This window comes from Kryptolebias marmoratus, linkage group LG3 (genome assembly GCF_001649575.2).
Source record: "Kryptolebias marmoratus isolate JLee-2015 linkage group LG3, ASM164957v2, whole genome shotgun sequence".
Classification (NCBI taxonomy): Eukaryota; Metazoa; Chordata; class Actinopteri; order Cyprinodontiformes; family Rivulidae; genus Kryptolebias; species Kryptolebias marmoratus.
This window is the reverse complement of record NC_051432.1, coordinates 11,008,494-11,033,181: the sequence shown is the minus strand read 5'-3', so window position 1 is coordinate 11,033,181 and position 24,688 is coordinate 11,008,494. Positions and strand designations below refer to the sequence as shown.

At 37.7% G+C, this 24,688-nt stretch overlaps 3 protein-coding genes and 1 long non-coding RNA gene across 4 annotated transcripts; all 4 read left to right on the top strand.

The window, feature by feature from the left end:
- Positions 1-1,056: 1,056 nt before the first annotated feature.
- LOC108251683 (integumentary mucin C.1-like) lies at positions 1,057-1,773 on the top strand. Its single transcript, XM_025004170.2, has 3 exons — positions 1,057-1,110; positions 1,205-1,270; positions 1,437-1,773. Exons 2-3 carry the CDS (start codon positions 1,220-1,222, stop codon positions 1,635-1,637), a joined length of 252 nt encoding a protein of 83 aa, XP_024859938.1. The 5' UTR covers positions 1,057-1,110; positions 1,205-1,219; the 3' UTR covers positions 1,638-1,773.
- A 3,747-nt stretch (positions 1,774-5,520) lies between these two features.
- On the top strand, positions 5,521-5,994 carry LOC108251287. The gene is made up of 3 exons (XR_001809338.2): positions 5,521-5,579; positions 5,671-5,718; positions 5,883-5,994. It is a non-coding gene; the product is annotated as an uncharacterized LOC108251287 (long non-coding RNA).
- Positions 5,995-7,909: 1,915 nt separating this feature from the next.
- On the top strand, positions 7,910-10,142 carry LOC108250744 (gamma-gliadin-like). The gene is made up of 7 exons (XM_017440807.3): positions 7,910-8,069; positions 8,182-8,484; positions 8,623-8,679; positions 9,120-9,269; positions 9,361-9,396; positions 9,505-9,543; positions 9,669-10,142. The coding sequence occupies exons 1-7, from the start codon at positions 8,016-8,018 to the stop codon at positions 9,975-9,977; spliced, it is 948 nt and encodes a 315-aa protein (XP_017296296.1). The 5' UTR covers positions 7,910-8,015; the 3' UTR covers positions 9,978-10,142.
- A 10,318-nt stretch (positions 10,143-20,460) lies between these two features.
- enam (enamelin) lies at positions 20,461-24,659 on the top strand. The gene is made up of 8 exons (XM_017419259.3): positions 20,461-20,544; positions 20,713-20,774; positions 20,886-20,909; positions 21,066-21,128; positions 21,231-21,272; positions 21,378-21,401; positions 21,498-21,548; positions 23,865-24,659. Exons 2-8 carry the CDS (start codon positions 20,721-20,723, stop codon positions 24,195-24,197), a joined length of 591 nt encoding a protein of 196 aa, XP_017274748.1. The 5' UTR covers positions 20,461-20,544; positions 20,713-20,720; the 3' UTR covers positions 24,198-24,659.
- Positions 24,660-24,688: the final 29 nt, after the last annotated feature.

The following is a 24,688-nucleotide window of genomic DNA, read 5'->3' as shown; positions in this document are numbered from 1 at the left end:
CTTTTGTCCAAAAATCTATATCAGATATCTATATTTGGCCTTTTAAAACATTGCATCACCAACCCCCTGAAGCTCACATAGAAATAATCTTTACTGACTAATGAAAATAATGTTACTAGAGAAAATATAAAATATTAAATTTTAAATAATGCAGTCTTAACAATTAATTAAAACTCATAAATGAGTTTAATGTAAACAGGAAAAAAAAGTCAACAAAGGCGAAACCTGAAAATAATACAGTAGCAGTACTGTATTGTGTATATTACAAGGAATTCTTTTCATTTAGAAAGTGTTGTGAAGTATATCAGTCGTGTATTGTCACTATATATATATATACACACACAAAAAAAAAATTGCTGCCACAACATTTTGTTCTTTAAAAATTTGTGTGATAATATCTCATGGTGCAGCGCCTCATAGCCTCTACTCCTGATGTCTTTCTTAATAACACAAAAATTTGATGAAACCTTTGTCTGAAACCATTATTTTCTTGTAGTTTTCTCCTACTATTTTTAAAACTTTCAAGCAGCTGCTCAGAAAGGTTCTTAGCTTTGGATTTAATAAATATATAAGTATAAATATGAAGTATGAATTACTGTACAAGGTATGAGGATCAATACAGAATAATTAAGGAGCTTAAAAAGTTGCATTACCTGAACATTCCTGAGAATGAAGCCATAGTCCAGACAACGCCTTTAAGTCTGACTGCTCAGCTTCAATTCTTTCTTTATTTATTACCAAGTTTTTATCAGGTCTTTCCTTCTTTTCTTTGAATGAGGATTTTTAAAACCCAAAACATTACACCTCTCATGCTTTAAGTGGTGAAAATAATTTCTATATATATAAAATTTTGTCATGACATGTCCCTACATTCAGCTGGATTTAAAATGTTTCTCTGATAATTGCTTTAACCATTTCCTCACATTTCCACCTACACATTTCCACCATGAAATATTGTGGCCAAAGATTTCCTAATAATCACAATGTCTGAACCATGCAACATGCTAAAGAGCTTAAATCCACCCATCTGAATGTGTATAAAAAGGCCCACAGGACAACATCATCACAATCGTCTCCACGAGCTGCAAGGCAGATTGTAAAGAAGTGACTGTAAATTGTTTCAAATTTTGTCAATATTTTTTATATGATGTTTTAATTTTACTGATAATTGTTATGGATAATCTTGTATATTCTAATTCATCAGGTTATCAGTGAAATCATGATCAAGGTAGTGTTTCTGCTGGGATGCCTCCTGTGCTTGGCTGAATCTGTAAGTACTATATCGTCAAAGATTGTATATTGTAGGTATTTTACACTTATATAGATTCTGGTTTAATTTTGTGTATATTCAGCACTTTTAGATGCACAAACATTGTTAAAAGAATCATTTTTTTGTGTTGTATATGTTTATATACATGTTTCTGATTTTGTTGTAGCACCATGGCTGCGGTCCTGGTCGAGGCCATCCTGGTCGTCATGATAAACACCACTGCAGGACCACGACTACAGCTGCAACTACCACCACCACTGCAGCTTCAACAACCACTACCGCAGCTCCGACAACGACTACCACAACCTCAACTACCACCACTACCACAACTCCAACTACCACCACTCCTACTCCTGCTGCACCCTAAAGCGAAAGCTTGAGATCTTTGCACAGAGAACCTGCAACTACTACAAAATCCTGATGTGGTTTCAATAAACATGTGATTTAACATGTCCCTTTCCTCTGTACTTTCTCCCGAATAAAGCAGAAGTGAAAAATCTACAGTATGGTCTAAGTGTGTCTGTCTGTCCTGTGAGGGTAAGCAGGATAAATCACTCTTTCAGACATGTCCTCCTTCAAAAGAGTGCATTTGAGAAACATTTAGAACAGTTTGTGGGATTATTTGTGGATTTAGGGGAAGAACAGAAACAAAATTAAAAGCTTATCATTCCTTGAAGGAATGCATATCATCCACCGCCTTTCATGCCAGAGTGTTAGACTAAGCTCTCTCTTATGATGAGAAATGACAGCTGTTTTGGTCAAACCTTGTAAATGACTTCATGCTTAATGTCATGCAATATTACAAGATTTTCCACGATTTGTTAGCTCTTGAAGATGACCAACAAACAAACAGGGTTGATGTCAATAGTGAATTCCAAAGTTTAAGGTAATGATGCCCAACATTGTGTAGCACTCAGAGTGTGTGTTGGGGATTACGCTCAGCTACTACCACATCAGAGTTTAGCTCAATATTTGTAAAGTTGACTGAGTTTGAGTTATTTTTGAGTTGGCCAATGTTGATTAGCTATGGTGGCCATCTTGAATCGAGGTGACTCCAAAAGTAAATTAGTCGTAGATGTACTTCCAAAGTTTGCTTTCCAAAATCTTCTGTAAAGTCTGTCCAGTGGGTCATGAAATATTTTGGTAACAATCCAACAGGGTAGGTGCCAATAGTTCATTCCAAATTTTTTAGGTAGAAATATTGCACTGCTGATGAATTTATTGGTAAAAAAGAGCCAGGTCACAGGCACACGCACACACACACACACACAGGCCTTATTGCTGTGCATTGTTACACATTTTTTAATGAGCCCAACTTGTTTGATCTGAGACTTTGTATCAGGTTATCCAGGAAATTACTGGTTGACTAAAATTACCTTTACATCCTCTCATTACATAATATCTATTGTTATAAGCAATTATGTTTTTCTAACCTTAACTTTGTACTTTTGAATGCCTACCATCCACCATACACTTTATTTTCCATTTTGAAATTTTATATTTTCCCAGACTCATATTTTCAAAATTTCAAATCAACTTTCAACCCACATTTGACATCTAAGGAAATCTTTTTCTGTATATATTTACGAAGCAGTTTTGAAATTTATTGGAGCAATGTGCTTGCCTTATTCTGACTGTCTGTAATTATTTTACTGAACACTCACCAGAAGATTTTAGTTCTAACTACTGCAGATTAAGTGCAATCATAAATGGAGGACAAAAGTTATGAAAAGTCTTGTCTGTTAATGATACCATGTAATCAACAACAACAAAAAAAAAATCTAAGTATAACAATTTCAGTTCAAACTTTCAGTAATTCACCAAATCCTAATAAAAAAAATCCAGTCTATGTCCCATAAAAATAACATGAAGTGAATGTGTCCAACTTTTTTTTTTTTTCATTTTTATTTTTATTTATACTAGAGAAATACAAAGAAAATTATAATTTTTTTTGTACCTGGTGAAATTTAAAATGACTCCAAAGTAAGTAAAATCCTACTTTACCATGCTAACGACTCAACCGTTCAGACAGTTTTCCAAGCTGAGTTCACTCATTTATCTGCAGCAGGTTGACTATTTATACATTTTCCACAAAACCCTACTTTTATAATTTAAAACTGTTTCTTAAGATGGCAGAAATCTGTTTTGGTTTTACTCTGATTAGTGGTTAGCTTGAGCCTGAAACAACAAAAAAACCCAAAACAGAAATTCCAAACCTATAATGCTTTAAGATTTTGAGCTGTAGGTAAGAAACTGTATGTTAATAACAACTACTTAGAGTACCTTCCTTCTTTCCTTCCTTCCTTCCTTCCTTTGGCTGCTTCTTCCTTCAGCAAGCGAAGATTTGGCAGATACCAGAAGCCCTACATGACTGAAACTGGGCTCAAACCCGCAGCCTCAGGATTACCTGAGTATTACCAGCCTGAAGACCACTTCACAACTTACTAGAAGACCCCCTTAAGACATTCAAATGATCCCTTTAACTGTTTGAAGTGATGTTTCTCTCTTTTTAATCTAATAAAGTAGGTTTGCTCCCTCTTCTACTTGCATCCCAACCTGCTTTTGGGTAACCACCTCACAATGACTTCTTGTTTACTTGGGCAAAGTCTAAGCCCCATATAGGCAATATTTGTATTCATAGTGATTCAGTATTATTACTACACAATAAGAGGTGAGTCAGTTTTTAACCCCTCAATAAAATGGCACAATACAGAAGTACTGACGCTGCCGGATTAAATATTACAAACCCCCCCAAAAACATCTTGCAATAAAAAAAATACTGAGAAGTTCCATTTATTTCAGTCCCAACAACCACTTACACAAGAAAAAAAATCAATGTAATAATGCTCATAATACTAGGTGACTACTATAAAACCATTTTGGACCAAGGGTATGTCATGGAAATTATGCTTGTATAAGAAACTCTGGAGACTTTTAGACATATTAATTGTATTTCTTAATGTGCTAGTTACTTTATAGTTTAAATTAACAACAAAAACTGTGTTCTTTAGTCTTTTTTCAGTTCAGTTTACATCACCTTATTCATTCCTAACGGGGCAATACAAAGGCACAAAAGTAGCCACACATATGAGATTAACAGTCATTTTTCTGCATATTTAGAGAATAATTAGACTCTGAAATTTTCAAAGTTAAAAAAAAATTCATGGCAACAAAAACAACACCATAAAAGCAGAAGTAACACTACAAACGATAAAAACATACAGAATTAGGAAAGTACTATGTGCAGCTTTTAATTGGCTGAATGTCAGTATGGTTACACAGGATATGGTACGCTGTTAAAAAGCTGGGCAATCCTTAAAGTAAAAAATAATGCATAGAAATGATGTGAAAATAAAGTACAAAATACTTGTTAATCAATAGCTATTCTGTATCTGATTTATTGTTGAGAAAAAAGTTGCAAAGATGACCCCTCCCCAAATAAATAAATAAAAACACTAATCAGTCGGATGTTTTTTAATCACTGACAGGGACGCAGACATGGAGGGCAACAATTAATTTATGACAAATTGCAAAGAAAAAAAACAACTCCCCTGACAAGAACAATTTAGAGTGCAAAATTTAATAATTACATTAGAGAAAATGCAGTAAGTTTACCATTGTAAACAAGATAATTACAATTTCTGGAAAAGACTGAACAAGTATTGTTTTGCAGATGAAAACACCGCTCGAGGCGACACAGATTACTGTTTTGCAAAGTTGGAACTTTTCAGCAACATATATCAGTCTGTGCCGACTTTGACAGCACATATTTAAAGTTCCTCTGTAAGCTCATAGTTACTGTGTCACAAACACTCAATGTTCTGGATGACTTTCTGGTTTGTTTGTCAAAATTTGATCAACCCAGCAAACTATGAGGACGTTTTCTTCATCTGTTAGGATTATTAATAGGATGTAGACATTTAATGTTACAAAAACACAACCTAATCCAGTACCGAACATTTAATGTTACAAAACACAACCTAATCCAGTACCGAAACTGGGTTCACGCCTTTGTTGGTTTTTGCCTAAGACCGGCTAACACCACATCTGAGATGAAGTAACACCGGTAAGGTGGGAGAGCAATGTCAACACACTGGAGCCGTTTAAAAGCTAATTGCGTTTCCTGATGCAAACATTAGAGACAGAGTTGATGAGCCTGATATTTTATTCGGGGTTAAGCTCTTGATTCTTGTAGTCCGCTGTGATAACGAGGCTTTTCGAACGAACGGAAGATTTGAACAACATGAAGTGCAAGATGATGGGCTTTCTTCTGATGACTTTTTTTCTTTTAATCAATTGCCAGGCAACTGTAAGTACAAAAACTTATATCTTTAACTCTGTCATGAACTTTAAACTTTCTCCTGCTTAAAATGAACACGTTTACTATTTGTCTTTTGCAGTACTCCCATCACAGCAGCAGCTCTAGCAGTGAGTCTAACAGTCATCAGGTACAAATTTATTCATATGAAGGGTACAGCATAAGTAATGCAAAAAAATATTTCTGTACTTTAGGTACCTTTATAATCTAATTGCGTCTTTTGTGTGTGTTCATTTTGTTCTTGTCATAGAGATGGAAACCATATCCTCCAGTTACTCCATTTATTTTGTGCAGATATTTTCCGAATTTATGCACCCAACCAACTGCTCCCCGTACAACAACAACAACAACAACAACAACAACAACAACAACAACAACTACAACAGCACCACCAACAACAACTACAACCACAACAACACCTACAACCGTCTCACAGACCATGACCTCCCCAAGAGGAGACAGCAAATAAATTGTCAATCTGTGGTCTTGATTGTTTGCCAACATAAGGAGTTTTGGTAGGAAAGAAACATGTTGTGTGTGTATTGGTTGCATTTTTATGCACCATGATTATAGTATTTTATTATGACAAAGCCATGGCTAAAGCAAATTTGAATGCCTTATGAATAAAATATGAATGTATTAGTTTGTACAGGTTCACTTTTCAGTGCTGTTTCAGCAGCCTTTCTAACAACTGCATTGATGTTTTGTTGATTCTTCACAATGAAATTGGCACAATATTATGCTGTACTACTTTTCCTGTGAAATTAATGTCAAAGAAAATGCACGTATATTTTAACAATGCAGTAATTATATATAATGTTTAGAGAAGCATGTAAAATCGAGACAAGCACTTCGGGTGTAATGAAGAGGTTTGCTGAAGGCTGGTCCTGCAGACATCAGTGAGAGAGTGCTGACACACCAGTGTAATATCCACTCAGTGCAGCCCCACATAAACAGCCCTGGATCATCTTAGCTTAAAGAAAGGGATGAGTGTAAGCTGGTAATACCCAACTCTGTGCTCCATCACTGAAGTCTGTCGTACTGAGTCTCTGAGAAACCCTCTTGACCAATAATTTTAGTCATTGCTCAGCACTGTCAGCTCCTTAGGCTTCAACTAATGTGCATTAACATAAATAACTGTTTTTCCGGACTCAATCAAATACCATGTTCAGGATGTGATTTGTTCGTGCCTAAACCATGCCTTTTACGCAGATACTCTCTATGAATGTGAACACTTTTGTTCTTTTATCTTTTCAAAGTTGCAAAGTTTTGTTCCTTTGAAAGTGCACTGATGTCCTTTTTTTGTGTTCCTGTTTTGTCTGCTGACTGTTTTAAAGAATAAATCTTAACTTCAAAGTTTTATTTGTCTACCTCAAGTTGCTATCCTTTGTACAAAAGATGTTGAAAGATGGTCGGAAATCTTAAATACAAAAGAAAATCAAAAATAAAATAATCATTTGTTGCATATTATTATTATTATTATTAGTAGTAGTAGTATCACTAGTTGTTTATGGGAGCTGCAGAATGAAGTCACCTAACATTAATCAATAAGGAGTGACCAAATCCAAATAAGTTCTGTACATTTTATTCCCGTATAAAACTATACACCTGACTTAATATTTAAAGGAGCTGAGATGTGTGTACTGATTACTTTTGCTTCTTGTTAAAACTTTTGCAAAAAAGAAAAAAAGTTCAAAATGTTCCCGTGACTAAAGTAAAAATATAAACATATTACTTATGTTTTATTCAAGATTAACCCTTTTTATGTCTGTAAGACAGGCAGCTCTTAGCAAAGCACAGAAACACAGTTATTTGTCTGCCCCCTTGTGCCTCTGTATATACCTGCATTCACTGACAGGTCTCAGCTTCTCTTTATGGATGGGAACACACCGTGTATCACAGCATTTTGGATTATTTTACCGCATGATTTGCATCAGTCGGCTATAATTTTAGTTGTAGAAACTTTAGAGTTGCTATATTTTGAAAACTTTTTTTTTTTTTGCACATTCCACACATATGGTTTGATGCTGATTGCAGCAGGTAGACGGTGACACATCAGCCGCACCCACGGGGCCTCAGAGTAACAGGAAACCCAAACGTCTGAGCTTGTCACTGTTTGGTTACTCTTTTCTATAGACATGACAGCATCGTAATTGGAGGAAAACCTGCAATTCTAGGTATTCAGGAGAATTTCTTTGGTTTCCAACTTGCTGCTTCAATCAGACAAGGTAATTAGGTAGATTTTGTGGGCCTCGTTCTGCGATGTGATTGGTCGCTTCGCTCCACGTCCAATGCATAAGTCCACGCACCTATCCACGTAGTTTCATTGAATTTATTCAGCCTGTGCCGCAGAGACTTCCCTCGAAAACTTTCATTAATCTGTTTGGAAGAATTCAGAAGAATATAGATTTTTATTTGTCCTTGGAAATGTTGATCATATTCCTTCTTTCGTGTGTCACTATAATGGTAACCTCTGTACCGGTAAGTTATTTACATCATTGTTACGGTAAAAAAATGAAATCCTTTTTTACATTAATTCAGTTTACTAACAACTGTGCAGTCTGATAACTGGACTTGTCATTTTCTTTTGCAGGTTAGTCCAAATGTTCATCCTCTCCTGCTATTACAAAGAGGAGTCCCTCACCCTCAGAGAGATCAGCCGCTTGAGACCACAAACCAGAGGTCTGAAGCTCAGATGGCAGCTCCTCTTTTGCCCAACGTGGAGCAACCGCAGCCTGGGGTTCCCCAGCAGCCAGAGCCCCAGACTAGTCCCCAGCCAACATTACAGCAGTACACAATGCTGGCACAAGGGGGCGGTCAGATGATCATCCCTCTGCCTCAAAGTCTCTACCCATCCCTGGCTGCTAACCAGCTGCCAATGGCACAGCAGCCTATGGTAGGATTAAAAAAGAAGAAAAATTAGTTCAAATAGAACTCTGCTTGGCTATTTCAATTTTTTTTCCAGCATTCTAACTTTTGAGCAGTACACCCTGTAATTATTGATTGTGTGTGTATTTTATTTTTTTGTAATCAGGTTTATCCATCTTATGGAATTGTGCCACTATTCCCCTCACCCTACAGCAACCAGCTGGTAAGATATTATTATCAGACACGTTTTGTGCCCGCAGCAAGATCGCACACACACCACAAAGGACTGCATGCACATATGATTAAAAATAATTCCCACAACTTCAGTCAGCCTGAAAGACTGCGCCTTGGGGGGATCTTAGACATTTTCCAATGGTGAAATGAAAAGTTTTTCCTCTTTCATGTGCTTTCAAACAAAAACCAAGACAGCCTAAGACTCTTCCACAGGAGACAGTGTTAGGCAAATCAAGACATCTGTTTCGACATAATTTCTGGTCGATTTATGATGCTGAGATGGAAACTAACAATCCACTGCCATAAGTGCTCCTCTTGTTGCAATACTCCTGGATTCAAATCACTGAAATTTAGAGATTGTTGCAGAGTTGCAGTTTTATCTTCACTCAGTCCAGGAATGAAAACTGACAAAAGTTTCTCTTTCACAAGTTCTCCCCGTATGGATTCCCAACGGTTCCTGAATCTTTTCTACCTCAAACTCCAACACAGCAGCTCCCGAGCAGCCCGGTGTCACCTGCAGAAACTGCTGCGGGTGTAGCTGGACCTGCAGGAGCTCCACAGCAGCAAATCCAGCAACAGGTCTGTGCATTTAACATAATCAAAGTTACATTAAAATTGAAAGAAAACAAAGCATTGCATTATGATGAGACTGACAAGCTCTTGTCCACAGAAACCCCAAATTGTGTACATGGTACAACAGCCTATGGTGAATATGCAATATTGTTTATCAACCTCAGTATCATCATGGTCTTTTTATCACAGTTTTGTCTCTGAGAATATTTCTTTTGACATGTGCTGTCATTTCTTTTTCTAGAACCCGTCACTTGGCGGCCTTAGCTCGGAGGAACTTCAGGTATAACAGCCAAGATTTTTATTTTCCTCTCTGCTTGTTCAAACACCCCTGTTTCAGCGAATTCAGGGATCCCACTGTTGATAGATGTCTCTATTATAGCATCTGTCCTTTCGTCTCTGTTTCAGGCAGCAGCTAAAATGAACCAGTTCGGCATGTTCATGCCCTCTGTGCTCGCAAACCGGCCTGCAGGTGTGGGAGCTGTTCAGCCTGAGAGCCAGGCAGCAGGGCTCAAAAACCCGGAGCAGCAGGCTGCCGGACAACCTGTGGGGGCCTCAGCAGCTGGAGTCCCACCATCACAGGGACTGCCTTGCTCTGGATCACAGCCGAATGCTAACAGCTTCCCCGCAGGGTTGGAGAAAGCTGCGCCGCAGGCTGCAGCTGTCCAAACACCTGCTACATCCAAACTAAAACCAATAAGAAGACACCTGGTTTAAAAGTGGAACCATAACTAGCATTATACTTTGAGAGCAAATGTAACTCACCACTGTTACAAATTGTAGACTAACAAGTTGTCAGTGGATTATATTTAGGATATTGCAAAGCATCTGTATGTTATTTCATTTTGCTATCATTTTTTTTAGTAAAAAATTAGCTCATTACATGTTTTTTCTTGTAATGTTTTTTCTTTTTTCTTTGAAAGAGCTGATTTAGTACAGTCCCTTCTTTTAACTGCATCATAATTCTTAGAGTAACTTGGGTGGAATGCAAAAAACAAAGAACCCCCCTCCCCCAAAAAAACTCATAATCACAACAATGATAGAAGCACACTTTGTAACAACAATAAAAAGTTACTGATCCGCAGCAAGCAGACAGAGTAACAATAGGGTTTAGAGTCTGGTGTTTGCTCTTCTAGCTCTGGGACTTTAGTTTCCTCTGACTCCTAAAGGAAATATCTGTGCCTTTACACCCCACCCCCTCCCCACACCCTTGGTGGTTTACTAGCTAGCAGCTATTGTAATTTGTGCCTGGAACTTGGCATGAAGATCACATAAGGATGTTTAGAGCTTTTAGTGTGGAAAACTGCTGTCTTCTGCAGATGGAAGTAATCTCACAGAGCCGCAAGAGAGAGCCATTATTGTTATGCAGTTTTTGGAAACCATCACATGAAATGTAACTGCATAGCACTGAACTTGTTCAAAGCACATAAAAACTCATTGCTGGTATTTCTATAAAATCACCTTCAGAATATACATAGCTTTTATTGCTACTAAATTAAGGCGGGGGCCGTTTACTTTCTACTTATTCAATATCATCAGCCATTTCAAGGTTCTTTTTTTTGTTTTGTCGTTTCCATGTTGCCACAGACACAAAATTAAGTCCTCAGGAAGCAGCAGCATCAGCAACACTAACAACCATTAAATGCAGAAATAAATACAAATGCATATATATTAAAGTGAATAAAAGGAAACAGAGTGGAGAAGAGGCTGAATGTGAGGCAGAGCAGTTCTAGCTGAGCTCAGCGAGGCATGGAGCTGGCAAATCGGGCAGCTTCCGGACAGAAGCTGCGAAGTGTGTTCATACTGATAACTGCAAATGCGCCCATCACACCATGACTTGATGTAAGCGTACCTCCTCGCTAAGCTGCAATGTAAGGTGAAGTAAAATAGAAACACAAATAGCAAATAGAAACGACAAAGGTTTTTCTTTCTAAATTTCATAAAGTCATTCATGGGGAATTGAAAAGTTATGAAAGGAGTAGACTTTTGAACACCTTTTTTCCAAAACTCCTCTCCAACCTAAAAAACAATAAAAAGCCCACCTGACCAATGCATGCAATCTTCTTTGTTTCTGTAACTTAATTTTTATACCACAAATACATAAGACACACAACTGAAGTCTGTAAATCATTTAAAAATGCCAGAGAGCTCTGACAGGAATCCTAACACTGAAAAAGTTTATCCATGGTCTGAGGATGTAAAAACTTTTCATTTTACTTTCTCAATGACTGATGACGCAGATATTGTTTTATAAAAACGAATCACTTCAGCTTTGAATTGAAGAATGACACATTAGAGGATAATGTGGAGACAATATATGTACAATTTTTCTTTTTACAGCAGATAAAAGCATAAAACAACATGTATTCAAAATGTGCCATAGAACCATCAAACCTTACAAGCTGTGTGATAAAAGAATATTTCCTTGTAAGGGGTGGATAGTAACTATTATTTTGTACAAAAATGTCCACCTTTAGCATCCAAATTAAAATTATTATTTAAACTGCGCTACGTATAATTGTCATATTGTAAAAGTCTCATTTTGACATATATTCTTACCCGTTTTTGTAATGCTGACATCTATAAGGTTGTTCATACCTGTTGTTACTAAAGGTTCCTTGGGTATCAGACTGCATTCAAGCTGCCTTAATGTACATTGAAAACATTTTACATCATTTTTCCCTTTTATTAACATATGTTTAGTAGTCTGAATGCAGTCCATCATAAGCCAAATTGTAGAACCTCCTACTGAACAGATGTGACCCCACACAAGCAGCAAAGTGAACGTTTTAACATACAAAGAAAAAAAAAAGAAGAAGTCTGATCAGCTGATTAAAGATAATTAAACAGCCATCCATTGGGAATATTCTGAAGTGCTTTGTGTTTGTTTCATTTTGGCTAAATGTTTTAATGGACTGCGTATTAAAATCCTTCTCAGTATAAATGTTTGTTTTTTTTGGGTTGTTTTATTAATCAGAGTGGATTAGAGGACAGTGTAGTGGGGGATGTCTCTTTGGTTTAATTTGTGTTATAATTGGTTTTGGACCCACTATGGTCACTATAATCTATGATGTGATGTGTCGATCAGAGGACAACAGTCTGAGCAGCATTATGCTGCATTATAATCACCTAATTTAACACAGATGTAACGTTAAATTCACAGTGAAGCTGTGAGAGCAGCTGATGGCTGGCGGCTCACAGAGGATTTCTACAGGTTAAAATCTTCAGTCTTTGCTCTGACACTGAACTCTGAAGTCATTAATCATGTCTGAACTGCCTCGATGCACTCTGAAAGCGTTTTCCTCTCAGACTACCTATTGCATCAGTTAGGTAATCAAGCTCATCCAGAGGGCTATAAATAGTTCTTGTATTCTTTTCTTAGATGTACTTTTTCAATAAATGCACTGAATACTGCTAATGTTTTTGTGAAAGAAGAAAGTCTCAGATTATTATTCAAAGCTGCTATTTTGAAGCTTTTTTAGCCATTACCTTTGCAAAAGTACTCTTCATAAATGTTATGGTATTGTAAAATTTTAAGCTACCTTTTTATTAAGACTTTGAGTATTATTTGCCACGTTATTATTTAGATGTAAGCAAATTTCAACAATAAAATTTAGTCTGAAATATTGCTATATTGGTTTCTTTTTTACCAGCCTCAGATGTTCATAGAGTTTGACTCCATCCCGCTCCAGCTGAAGTATAAAGTAAAAGCTTGACCGTATCGACATAAACAGAAAAATCCCACTAACAGAGTCGATTTAAAGCATTCCTAATTAACCTCTGCACACAAGTAAGCTTTTATCTTCTCACCACCACTGCTAATGTATTCTTTAGCTATGTGGCTGTAAGACTTGTTTGCTTTACTCCTCTGGTTTCAAATAACCTTTTATTGTGTGAAAGTTACTATTATGAATCGTTAATTAACAGGCAGCCAATGCCATCCCTACAGGAGTTGTAAGAGTGGTTTATTCTTTTTATCTTGTCAAGACACACTTATATCCTTTCTATACTAATCGTTGCTGTTTTTATTTCCAGCTGCTCCCAGTTAGCAGCCAGATACAGCCTGTTGGAGGATCCCTGGGCAACACATTGCAGCTTAATATTTATGTAGTTTTTTTGTTCAATGTAAAAAAAATACATATATAAATCACTTGAAACTTACGCTGCAATCTGAATAAACAGTGATGAGTATGCAAGCGTTGTTTGATGGAAGAATACACATATTAATGCATTTCCACTGACACGTCTGTGAGGCGGTGGTGAATCCTCTTGTTTTAGAGCTGTAATGATTTATGGAATTTATCTCATTTATTTGTACTCTGCTGCAGTTCTACCTCTTTGGGTTCAACTTGCCAGAGCCTGCTGCAGCTGCTCCCATTGCCCCAGCTGCTCCTTTTGCTCCTGCAGCTCCAGCTCCAAGAGCTGCATCTGTTAACCCTGTCATTGTTGCAGCTGCTTCCGTAAGAGTAATACATTCCTAATGCATTATGAATGGGTGAAAATGTAACATGCAAGCAGTAAGACACGTGAGAGGCTTGGTGCATTCAGATGTTCCATTCAGTTTAAAGTGGAGAACAGTTCAACTCTAATTCACGAGTGAATAAAATCATTTTTAAAAAGCTGCTAGCATATTTAGAGACACCAACTCATCGGAAAACATTTTACAGGCTGTCCTCCCTCCTGCTCACTGAGGGCCTCGGTCATTTCAGGCTCCCAAACTGATGATGATGATGATGATGATGCAGGTGACTAAATACGATCTGAGCCAGCACTATTTGTGCAGAAACAGGTGCCATACAGGATACACAGAAAAAAAAGAAGCACGGAAACGTCAGATGATTACATATAATTTTCCCAGCTGACTGAGTTTGTTTTCTTTTCAGGTGAACAGTGACGTAAGACGAGCAGCTGACTCTATCTAACGGAAAATGACCGACCAGCAAGGCTGCTTTCTATGATAATTTTAAAAATAAATGGTGCTGTGCAAGTTTGAAGAAATTTCAGCCTACAGGTGGAACTACGTTTATAACACAATTAGACTGGAAATCAACGCTGTGAAACATAAAGGCGTTCATTACATCCCTGCATGTGACTCACTTCATCAATTCTCCAAGCTTCAGCAGAAATCTAATAACCGCATTACTAAAATATCTTGTGCTTTCGTACAATAATAGCTACATGATAAGGGCCATAGCTATATTCAGCAGAGACTTTGACATAAATAGCAAATACGCTGATTTGTTGGTCACCCACTCTACCTCCTGGGCCACAGCTTTGTTGTATTTGTGATTTTTAAACATACTTCTCTTCATTGTGGAATGAGGTGGATACTTAGATAAATCTTCAACAAACTGCAGACCTGTAATGAAGGCAGAATGAGAGGTGAGCTGAGTGAAGGTGCTCTGCTCCAGACAGTGTAATCAAACTGACTCTGCTATTACTCAGAAGGTGGATTTGACCACCGGTCATTTAGTAAAGCTGTGGACCACATACCTGCACTTGTACTCCCTCGTGGAGTGACTTCATCCCCTTTAACCATAATTAGCTGTTTGGTGGACGGGCAACCCTATAAAAGCCACAGTAACTGGGTGCTTGATAAGACGAGCCCAGTTGGCATCATCTCAGTGTCGGAGTTCAACGTTTTACTTTCTCGCTCGGGTGTGTGTTATCGCAGAAGGTGAGTCGATGCATGCTTGTTCTTCAGGAAGCAACATCCAAGGAGGCTTGTTTCTTTTTTTTTTTTTTAGATTATATAACAATGAATATTATCTTCTAGGACAATAATGAAGGTGGTCATCCTGTGCTTGTGTTTGGCTAGTACAGCCTATGCTCTACCAGTAAGTGGCTGATAAAAATAATTTCAGAAACCATGATGTTTTCCTTTTCTGTTTCAATTGATTCAACCATTGCTGTTTCTGTGTTTAGTATCAGTACCTGCCAAATTACACAGGCTTCAGACAGCCGGCACCACCTACGCAGGTAATCACACTAAGCATACATACCGTGCACCGTTTTCCATCTGTTTCCCACCTGCTTTTTCCTGATCTGTGTGCTGAAATGTTGCTGAAAGATTGCTGCTGCTATCTGACCTTTCGTTTAAACTTTCCTTCAGATGAAAACACCCTTCACAGCCGGTTTCCCACAACCTGGACTTCCAGGCGCTTACAGCGTGGAGTTTGTAAGCCTCACTTTTTGAAACAACAGCCGTGTTTTTAGCTAATTCAGAAGTAGGATTTTTCGAAATGTGCCCCTTATTGAGTCAATCATCTAAGCTTTTGTTTATTTGTTTTAAGATTTATCCACACAGGATTGTTGGCGGTGCAGCTGGAACAAACCAAGCACAGGTAAAAAAAAAAAACAAATTACACAGACGTTTTATATTCAGAGTCTCTTCTTTAAAAATGTGATTATATTTTCTTTATTCATTTCTCCTTGGGCAGACCTTCCCATCTTTTGGTTTCATCAAGTACTCGATTCCTCAGCCACCGGGCAGACAGAGCGTGGAAGTTGTAAGTGTTCATTTAAGTCTGTAATTATATATTCAGTGAAATCATCAACTCGTGGAAGATTTATATTTATGTCTTGTTTTTTGTTTTTTCTGTGAATTTTTTGTTTGTAGTTCTACCCTTATGACTTCAGTCAGCAAAAGGTAACTTTGACATATTTTGTAAAGATGTTTAATACGTTTGGTTCAGGACTGAACAGGTTTTATTTTTGTTCCAGATATTGCAGAACATTCCTCCTTTTACAAATGGTCCTGTCGGGCAAGATGTGAGACACGTTTTTATTCCCAGTCTCCTTCCTATTTTCTCACATCTTTGGGAAGACGTGTTTTTTTCTCACCTGTTTAATTTGTATTTTTACAGATTCCTCAATTTGGATTTCCTCCGTTAAGCACTCCCCAGCAAACTGTGAATGTGAGCACAGAAAATAAAACATAGAAGCCATGACAGATCAAGCCTCTCCACATCTTGGTTATATTTTTGTTCTCCTGTTTTAGATGCCGTCTGTTGACGTCAATGCTCGCCCATCCCAGGATCCATTTCAGCCACTGCAGCAGGATCAGTCACCACAAACCAGCCAGGTAACCAATCTATGTATTACTCTAAAAAAAAAAAAGCTTGCCCTGAAAAATAAACTTCACTCATGAAAGAATGAATCACCCCAGTACATATATATCATCAACATGATTATGTTATCTGTCTTTGCAGGCACCTGCAAAAGTGTGAAGAAGTGAACCCTCTTTTTTCTCTCCTCAAAAGTCATCTTCATTGAATCTGTTTCTAAAAGTGCATATCGGAAGAAACATAAATAAAACTGAACAGTAATCATAACGTCTCTTTTTTAGCTTTTTAGCAGTCTACACTATGACACAATAATTGTAGTAAAATGAGTCATATTTCTGTTTGAATCCTTTTGTCTTTGATTAACAATAAGCTGTTTTAGATTTGTAGACTGAACTGCATGCAGATTTTTTTTTTCCCCTCTAACTTTTCCTTTTATGGCGCTTTATTTTCAAAAATAAAGATTTTTAAAGCAGGTATTTTTGTTATTCTCTCTTTTTCTTTGACGTGTTTTGTAAAAAGGGAATCCTATTTTTTTTTTTTAATCTCTGTTTTAGTAAAACTTTAGTGGGGTTCTGTGGAAAAGTTATGAACAGTTTTTATCCTACCTGCTGTAGATAGCTCTTTGAGTGACCTCAATTTGGAGAGACTGATTCTGACCGGACTAATGAGTTAACGGCTAGACCAAGACTAACTTTTGTTGTCTTGAAACAACTCTAGGCTCAAAAGTTTTATAGTGGCTTGTAATTATTCAGTTTTGCATTACATGGTAATTCAGACATATATATTATGACATTCCTGCTGAATGTGTCCCAGACTGCAGCAAGCTGCCACTGTCATTATTTGCTCTTGCAAATAACCAAAAGGTCATATGGATGTAACTGCTTATTGTGAAAATTGATGCTGGTGTAATAAAGCAGCATTTGAAAGAACTGAAATTAAGCCTTTTTAGACTGGAGTTGTTTTAAATCCAAAACAATCCACTTGGTCTCAGTTCAGACAAAAAGTTAGCTGATCAATCTGGTCAGATTTAAGCAATTTTCCAGACTGAAGTTGTTCAAAGAGCTGCCTACAGCAGGATAATAGTTGTTCATAAACTCACCTCAAAAGATTGTAAAGATAATTCAGTTTATGCTTAAGGTATGAAAAGGAAACAGAAAAATACAGGTTTGTGCAAATGCCAGGGGAGATAGGGAGAAAGAGATAAAACTTAAAAAAAAAAAAATTAAAAAAAAAATCTCTGAACATTTCAAAACCACATGCAAATGTGCTCGGTGACACAAGTCTGAAATTATCCTGAACCCTGTTTCTGCAACACAAGAGCAGTATATTATATGTCTTGTTTGCCGCAAGGCATCACACTTAATATAAATTGCTTCAGTGGTTTGGCAAATTTCCCCAAAGTGAAATTTAACTGTCGTACAAATATAAACACCACCGAGGGAAAGATCCATCTGATACCTGCTCCCCTGGAGACAAAGGCCTGTCACAACAGGACTTAACACTCATCGCTTCAAAGACACTGAAGAAATATACAGGCGCCATCCTCTCATGCTATCACCATCTTTTCATTCCAGAAACATCATAAACCTCTATCAGCAACAGGAAAAAAAACCCAACTACAACTCAACTGTATTACAAAATATATTTGCAAAAAGAAAATATGTTGATAAATCAAAAGCAAGACATTCGAAAGATGAAAACAGGAGATCTAACTGGAAGAAAAAAGCTGTTTTAGAAAGATGTTGGATGACAAAAGACAATCTTTAAAACTTACAGGGGCAGAGAGTGGGAACGACAGAAAAAACTACTTGGCACATTTATTACCAAAAACAGGTGTGCAGGAGAAAAAGAGCAGAATCTAAAGAAAGGAAACAACATTCAGGCAAACAAAAGGTGCCTGATGAAGGTCTAATCACTGAAAAGTCGCAACATTAAATTTTTACTGCATGTTTAATTGTTTGCAGGAGTTTTGCTTTGTTAAAGAACAAAACCTTAACAAACACAAACTTCAGCTTTTTTGGAGTCTTGTTGTGTTGCATCTCTAAAAGTAATGTCAGATAACCTACATAACATCTAACATTTGTTTTTGACCATTTTTAAAATTTGTAAAAGAAAAAATGTTTTTAAAATTCAGTATTTTAGAATAGGATGAGAGATACAAACATAGCTAAAAACCTCCATTTTTAACAATTTCCAGCGCATAGACATGTATTATTATTATATTAGACCAAATGTCCTTCTCCTGTTGTTGCTAACTGCAGGACCTGGTTTACAGAGGCTGTCACGATGTATTTTTGGGACCAGAGTCTGCGCACTAACAATGTGGGGCTTTAAGTCCTGCCTCTTTCTGCCACACAATCATGACGTTACTTGAGTTTTCTCATAAAACATGAAATAACTACAGCTAAACGTATTAGAGAAATGAATATTTGAACACACAGCAACAAGGTACGTAAACCAACAAGAGTCAAAGCCTGAAAAAAATTATCTGAGATGCATGCTTCAATGTTACTGGGATCATCCTGTGGAGGTGCTGGTCCTCATCCAGCTTCAACTTCTGGGATCTTGCGTTGGGTCTAGCATTATAGAATACAGGCTTTGACTCAAAGTAGCGTGGATGAAGCCTTAGTCAGTTTAAAAAGGGCCAGCAGACAGCTGAAATAAAGACGTTTTACAAAATCCACCTTGAGTGATGATGTCCTGGATAAGTACGCTTTCTGCTTCCAGGCCTCAGGGTCATCAGACGCTCATGTTTGAGGATGGGGGGGCTTCGTAAGTGATTTTTGTAAAAGCTAATAAACAGGAAAATGAGGTTCAGTGCCACTGAAAACATCTAATCTAGTTGGGCTAGTCTCGTGGCAGTTCTGCAATAATCACCTGGGTAAAGCGCCTGCCATGGTTGATTTTTCTGTCACTTTAAATTACGGCCTCTCCATCTCTGGAAATGATTTATAGGACGTTAGAATGGGGTGCCCAGGTGCTCCGGGAACAGTCTTTGAGTTTGGGTGGGCCATCTCTGGCTTCTGCTCCACAGAAAGGTTTTCATTATGCATAAAAATGAAACAAATCTTAATTTCACAGCAATTAATACCATAAACACTGCCTTACCATAAGCATGAGTCAACAGATCAGAAATAATACCTGTGCTATTTTTGCTCTGCTAAACGACAAGCTGTTTAATTAAGATGGTTAAAGACAAGCATTCCTGTCAGACTAGGCAATAATTATCTTTTAACCCCATTAACTTAAAAAAAAAAACCCCTCATTTCGCCACAGCATCGCAGCAGAGCTTTGAAGAACTAATGAAGCGAATATTGTCTTTGAGTGGAAACTCATTGTCTCAGCAGATTTGAGTTAAGATTGTCTGGGAAACACTTGTGCAGGGTTAGAGTCTTTCATTATCTGATCTGGAACCAGCGAAATACAAACAAATGTAAGAGACCTGCAGTGCTTGAAATCACTGTTGTGTACAGCCACACCAGCTAAAACAAACACAATGAGGAACCCGTGCTTCTCATTAGCAGAGTGCGTGTGCACTTCTGCCAAAATACACCAACCATTAATTTAAGTATTTATGTATAGTATGACACGTGAAAACTTGGGTAAATGTGCTCCACATAATTTCTTTTTTTGCTTGAAGTAAGAGTACTATTACAACCCCAAAACATGTGAAATAATGCAATTACAGTTATAACCAAAGCTGTATTTGCTGATCCTTTATGGCTGATGTATAATTCTGTTTGTAACATCTACTAAATGAAAAATACGTTTGTGTTTCAGTTGCATTTTTTTGCTGTAGCTGGAGAAGCCTCTGGTTTTAGTTATTGTTAAACTACACAAAATCCATTTCTATGAGACAATACCTGCTTTCCTGTTTCTATCAAAATGTATTTATAACAAATAATTACTTTTATTTACTCAACAGACTCTCAATACAGATCTTTATACAGTAGCTCTTTGTTTTTGTCTTTATGTTGGTTTTAGGGCAATAAAGATGAGAATGTGTGCTAAGCATACTTGCGCAGCGTGTAATTAACTATAACAAGGGCCTCTACCCCACATACCTTTTTGTTCAGTTTTGACATGTAAGGAGTCTTCTTCAGACACATAGCTGCGCAGATTTTACTGCATTTGATTGGCTGTTACAGGGTATAAAGGGCATCCGTGCGGGACATGATGTAGACTTCATTTTATCTCTGAGGAGGCAGGAAGAAAAGGTGAGATGAATTTATATATAAATTATAAAAGAAGTTCTGTAGTCATCATTTGAGCTCTGCAGATGATCTTCTTTTAATACTATTAATTTTTTAAGAAAAAAGGTTGCTTTCAATCAAAGAAAATTAAGAGAGTTTTACGTGATTCTGTATGATTTTCTCTGCTTAAAGGAGTCATAATGAAGCAGTCTGTGGTCCTGATGTGCCTGCTGGTCACAGCCTTTGCTGCCCCTGTGAGTCTTACCTGAGGCTGTTTTTCTGAAGCTGTGCAACAGATCCTAATAAATTCTTAAAGACTCCAAACCGATTATTGTTTGCTCACTTCCTTCTCTTTTATTTTTTAGGCACCAGACAGTGACAGCAGTGAGGTAATAGGAGCTCTTTTTATCTTTTCTGTAAAGTTTCGACTTGCCACTTTACTTTTTTTCGTCATGTCATCAATTAAACAGCATGCTGAGTGTCTGGGAGAGAGGAATAATTGGCCTCATTTCAGCTCATGTCTGGGGATGTCTTTTTTTTAACAGGTTGCGGCTCATGCTAATGAGGCCCTGAGGTTGATGGAGATGTACAGGCTCTACCAGCAGTCGGTAGAAGGATGATTGATTAATTACCTAAACAAATACCAGTGGTCAGCTCATCACTTCAAAATGAAGGCACTAATACTCAGTCTTGATCCGTTTATTTTTCAGGGTTTAGCAGGGAACCCCTTCCTCCCTGCAGCTGATGCGCCGGTAAGTTTTGTTCATTTAAATTCTGCATGCCTTTTCATGCAGAAATCTGTCCAAAACTACACTTTGATGTGTTGTACTGTATTCATGAGTTATTCATTTGTTCAGGCTCGCCCAGCCTTATCAGCAGTGGTAAGTATACAAGTACACAAACACACAGCATTAAAAATGTTTATTTTGTCATAACTTGTCATGTTATTTGAATTAAAAGTGTTTTTCTAATCTCAGGTGGATCCAGCTCCCCTTGCTGCAGAAGATGCTTCAGATGAGGAGACAGAGGTGAGCAGGCTGCTTTGGTTTATAGTAAATTAGATTTTTTTCTTTTCACTCAACAGAGATAAATGTTTATTGACATATTTGTTAAATAGATGTTCAATCTAAAATTGATCTGATAGTGACTGTGGCCACCACAAAGGCCCTCGTTGCGAGAGTGTTTTGTATAACTCGGAGTGATGCATGAATAAAAATCGATCCTTTTTTCTTTCATCTGAATGAGAAGGAAACCGTGAGTGGAGGCTACCTTTAAGCATCTAATAGTCATATATGTATGAGCAAACACAGGGGCACTTTTTCATACCAAACATCAGCCAGTAATGACTTTCAGTGGGTTACTTTACCCCGCATTGTCCCTGCAGATAGTTTATCTCATCAAAAGAAGAAAATTATGAGTGCTGCCAATAATGCTAGAAGGAGCATTAGTGGCATGTAGAACACAAAGACCCTGAAGTTCAAGCTGAACAGAAGAGCTGCATATCCAACCAGGTGTTTCACCCGTCTGCATTTATTTATGATGGACAAAGCATCTTTGTCAGCTTCAGTTGCTTAAATAGTGAAGCCACAATATCCTGCACACCCACCCTCACACAATAATAATGTTGTTTTCTTCAAAAATCAAATAACTAATGACAGCTAAATGTATTTGAAAAATGAACATTTGAACATACGACAGCAAGGTTAGAACTACATGAATCAACAAAAAATGTTTGAGGTACACTTTTATTTATTTCTTTTAATCAGGCAATTATCTTATCTGTCTACACTAATCAAAAACTACTACTGCAGGTGCTTTTGTTCTTTTGGACTTTGAGGTAACTGGTTGCTCAGATTCTTCTGATCGTGGAAAACACATTTTTTTTCAAACCACCAAAAGTTATCAAAAAACAAAGGAGAAGAATGCCAGAAGCTGTGGTGAGAGAGAACGCAATTAAAGGCTAGCTGAGCTACATCAAACCTTCGAGTGGGCTCACATTCTCACGCACAGACTCGCACTTAGTCTTCAGATATGTTGGTCGAGATCCGGTCAGGCTGAATAATGAAGTTACCACTCACTGATCTGATCTGCTGCTGTCACATAATGAGCCGACACGCAGCAGTGAGTTAATTTAGCTTCTGATCAGAGGAATTCAAAGGATTGCCTTATTAAATCAAGAACAGTGTTGTTCAAACTTTCTCCTCCATTTGCTTTTCATAATTAGCGGCAGCACGAAGGGATTCCTTCAGAGTCTGAGCCTAATAAAGGAGAGAAAACCGATTTGTGTTTGAGCTGCAGCTTTCTGGTTATATCCTGTATATATCAGAGTTTGTTGCCATTAACACAAGCACAATTACAATATACATGATTTTGGAATTCTTGTTACACGTCCCACAAGTTAGCTTCATTAGAGTAAAACTAAACTTCACAAGTGTGAAGAAGTAGATGTTCTGTTTGCTAATAACATTCTAAAAATGTCAAAAAGTAACGTAACACCACTTTGTTTATCACTGGGAGTACCTCTGTCCCTCCGGACTTTCGTGATTTAATTATGTCGGTGAAAGTACAGTTTTTATGTCAATGGTTCTACCCTGTTCTTTGCATCTTCGGGAATGGGTGCTGTGAAGGCTGCAGCCCACCCCCAGGTGGTGCCTGAAGGATCTAATAATTGACACTCAACAGAAATTTTAGAATAGAAAAAACAGTGAGAAATTAAGTAAAATAAAGAGCAAATCGTTGTACATATTAACAAAAATGTTAATGGTAGCACTCCTCCAGAGGAGGACAAAATAAAAATAAACATAACTGAAGCAAACCTCCATCTGTTGCTCCTGCTAACAGGAGCAGCTCAGCTGGAAGCTCCTGGAAGTTAGAATCCCATGAGCCCTTGCCTCAAAAGTTGAATAATTATTAATGTAGAGAGTTTGTTCTGCAGTTTTCAGCATTGCTATTGCTCATAACTTTGCTCTAATTTTAGCCTCCATAACTGTAAATGTTTAAGTTTACAAATGCTGTGACAAGACAAAATACTGCCTTTTGTTTAAGACATTGCGTAAACTTTGTAACAATGAAATATGCTGTCAGCAATCATGTGTTTGAGCTCATATAAATGTAACCGATAGTGTTTTCCTCAGTTTACCAGAGAATCCTCTGACTCAGTTTGACTTTGATTTTAGATTTTTTTTAAACCACTCAGGTTTCAGTATATCATGTTCAGTTGAAGATCCCGTTGTGAAGACATCAGGATGCAGCGAAATCTGCTTGTTTGATGTTCAAACACGCTTATAAAGTTTTGGGCTGAGTTTAACAAGGCTCCTTTAAAATTCCTTCCACTTTCATGACAGGACGGAAACGCCAAAGCCGCAGCCCCCGTAAACTCAGATGAGGCAGAGGAAGCCGAAGAGGTGGAGGCGGTAGAGGCTGAGCCAACTGTGGTGGAAGCAGCCCCTGTGGAACCTACAGCGGACCCTGCAGCAGAACCTGGAGTGGCTCTGGAGCCCGCTGTGGTTGACACCCCTGCAGACATTGCACCAGTAGATGGCGTTGCTGTGAACGTGCCTCCTGTCGATATCGTTCCCGTTGACGGTGCCATCTCAGGCCCTGGAGCTGCTGCAGATGCTGGCGTTGTTGACGCTGGTGCTGTCATGCTGGGAGAGGGAGACGTTCCTGCATTGTAGGTTTTCTCCTCGCCTTACCAGCCCCCCGGGTCTCCTCTCCATGTTAGCATGACATTGTAGCTTTAAACATCCACAAGGGATGTGGCTGTGGCCAAAATAAGAAGAGAAAGAAAGCCACTGCACATGAATTAAAGTAAAAACTGCATGTTTACAGATTTTTATTGATTATCTTTGACCTCAATTAACAGAGTTTTACATTTGTTTACTGGAAAGCCTTGACTCATTTGTTGTTTTTATGGCATTTTTCCATAATACAAGCCCAAGTACCAAAAGATTGGATTTTTTTCCCCCTCAATTACACAGTATATATAAAAAAACCCAGGTATTGTCTGCTATGTAATGTTTTGATTGAAGATATTTAGACAAATTCAATAGTAATGTGCAATGTAATCGTACATGTGAGGCACTAATTCATGTGTAAAAGTGTTCAACGTGAAATAAAGAGCATTCGACTCCTACAAACATGTTTTCATGTTCATGAAGCTGCAAAA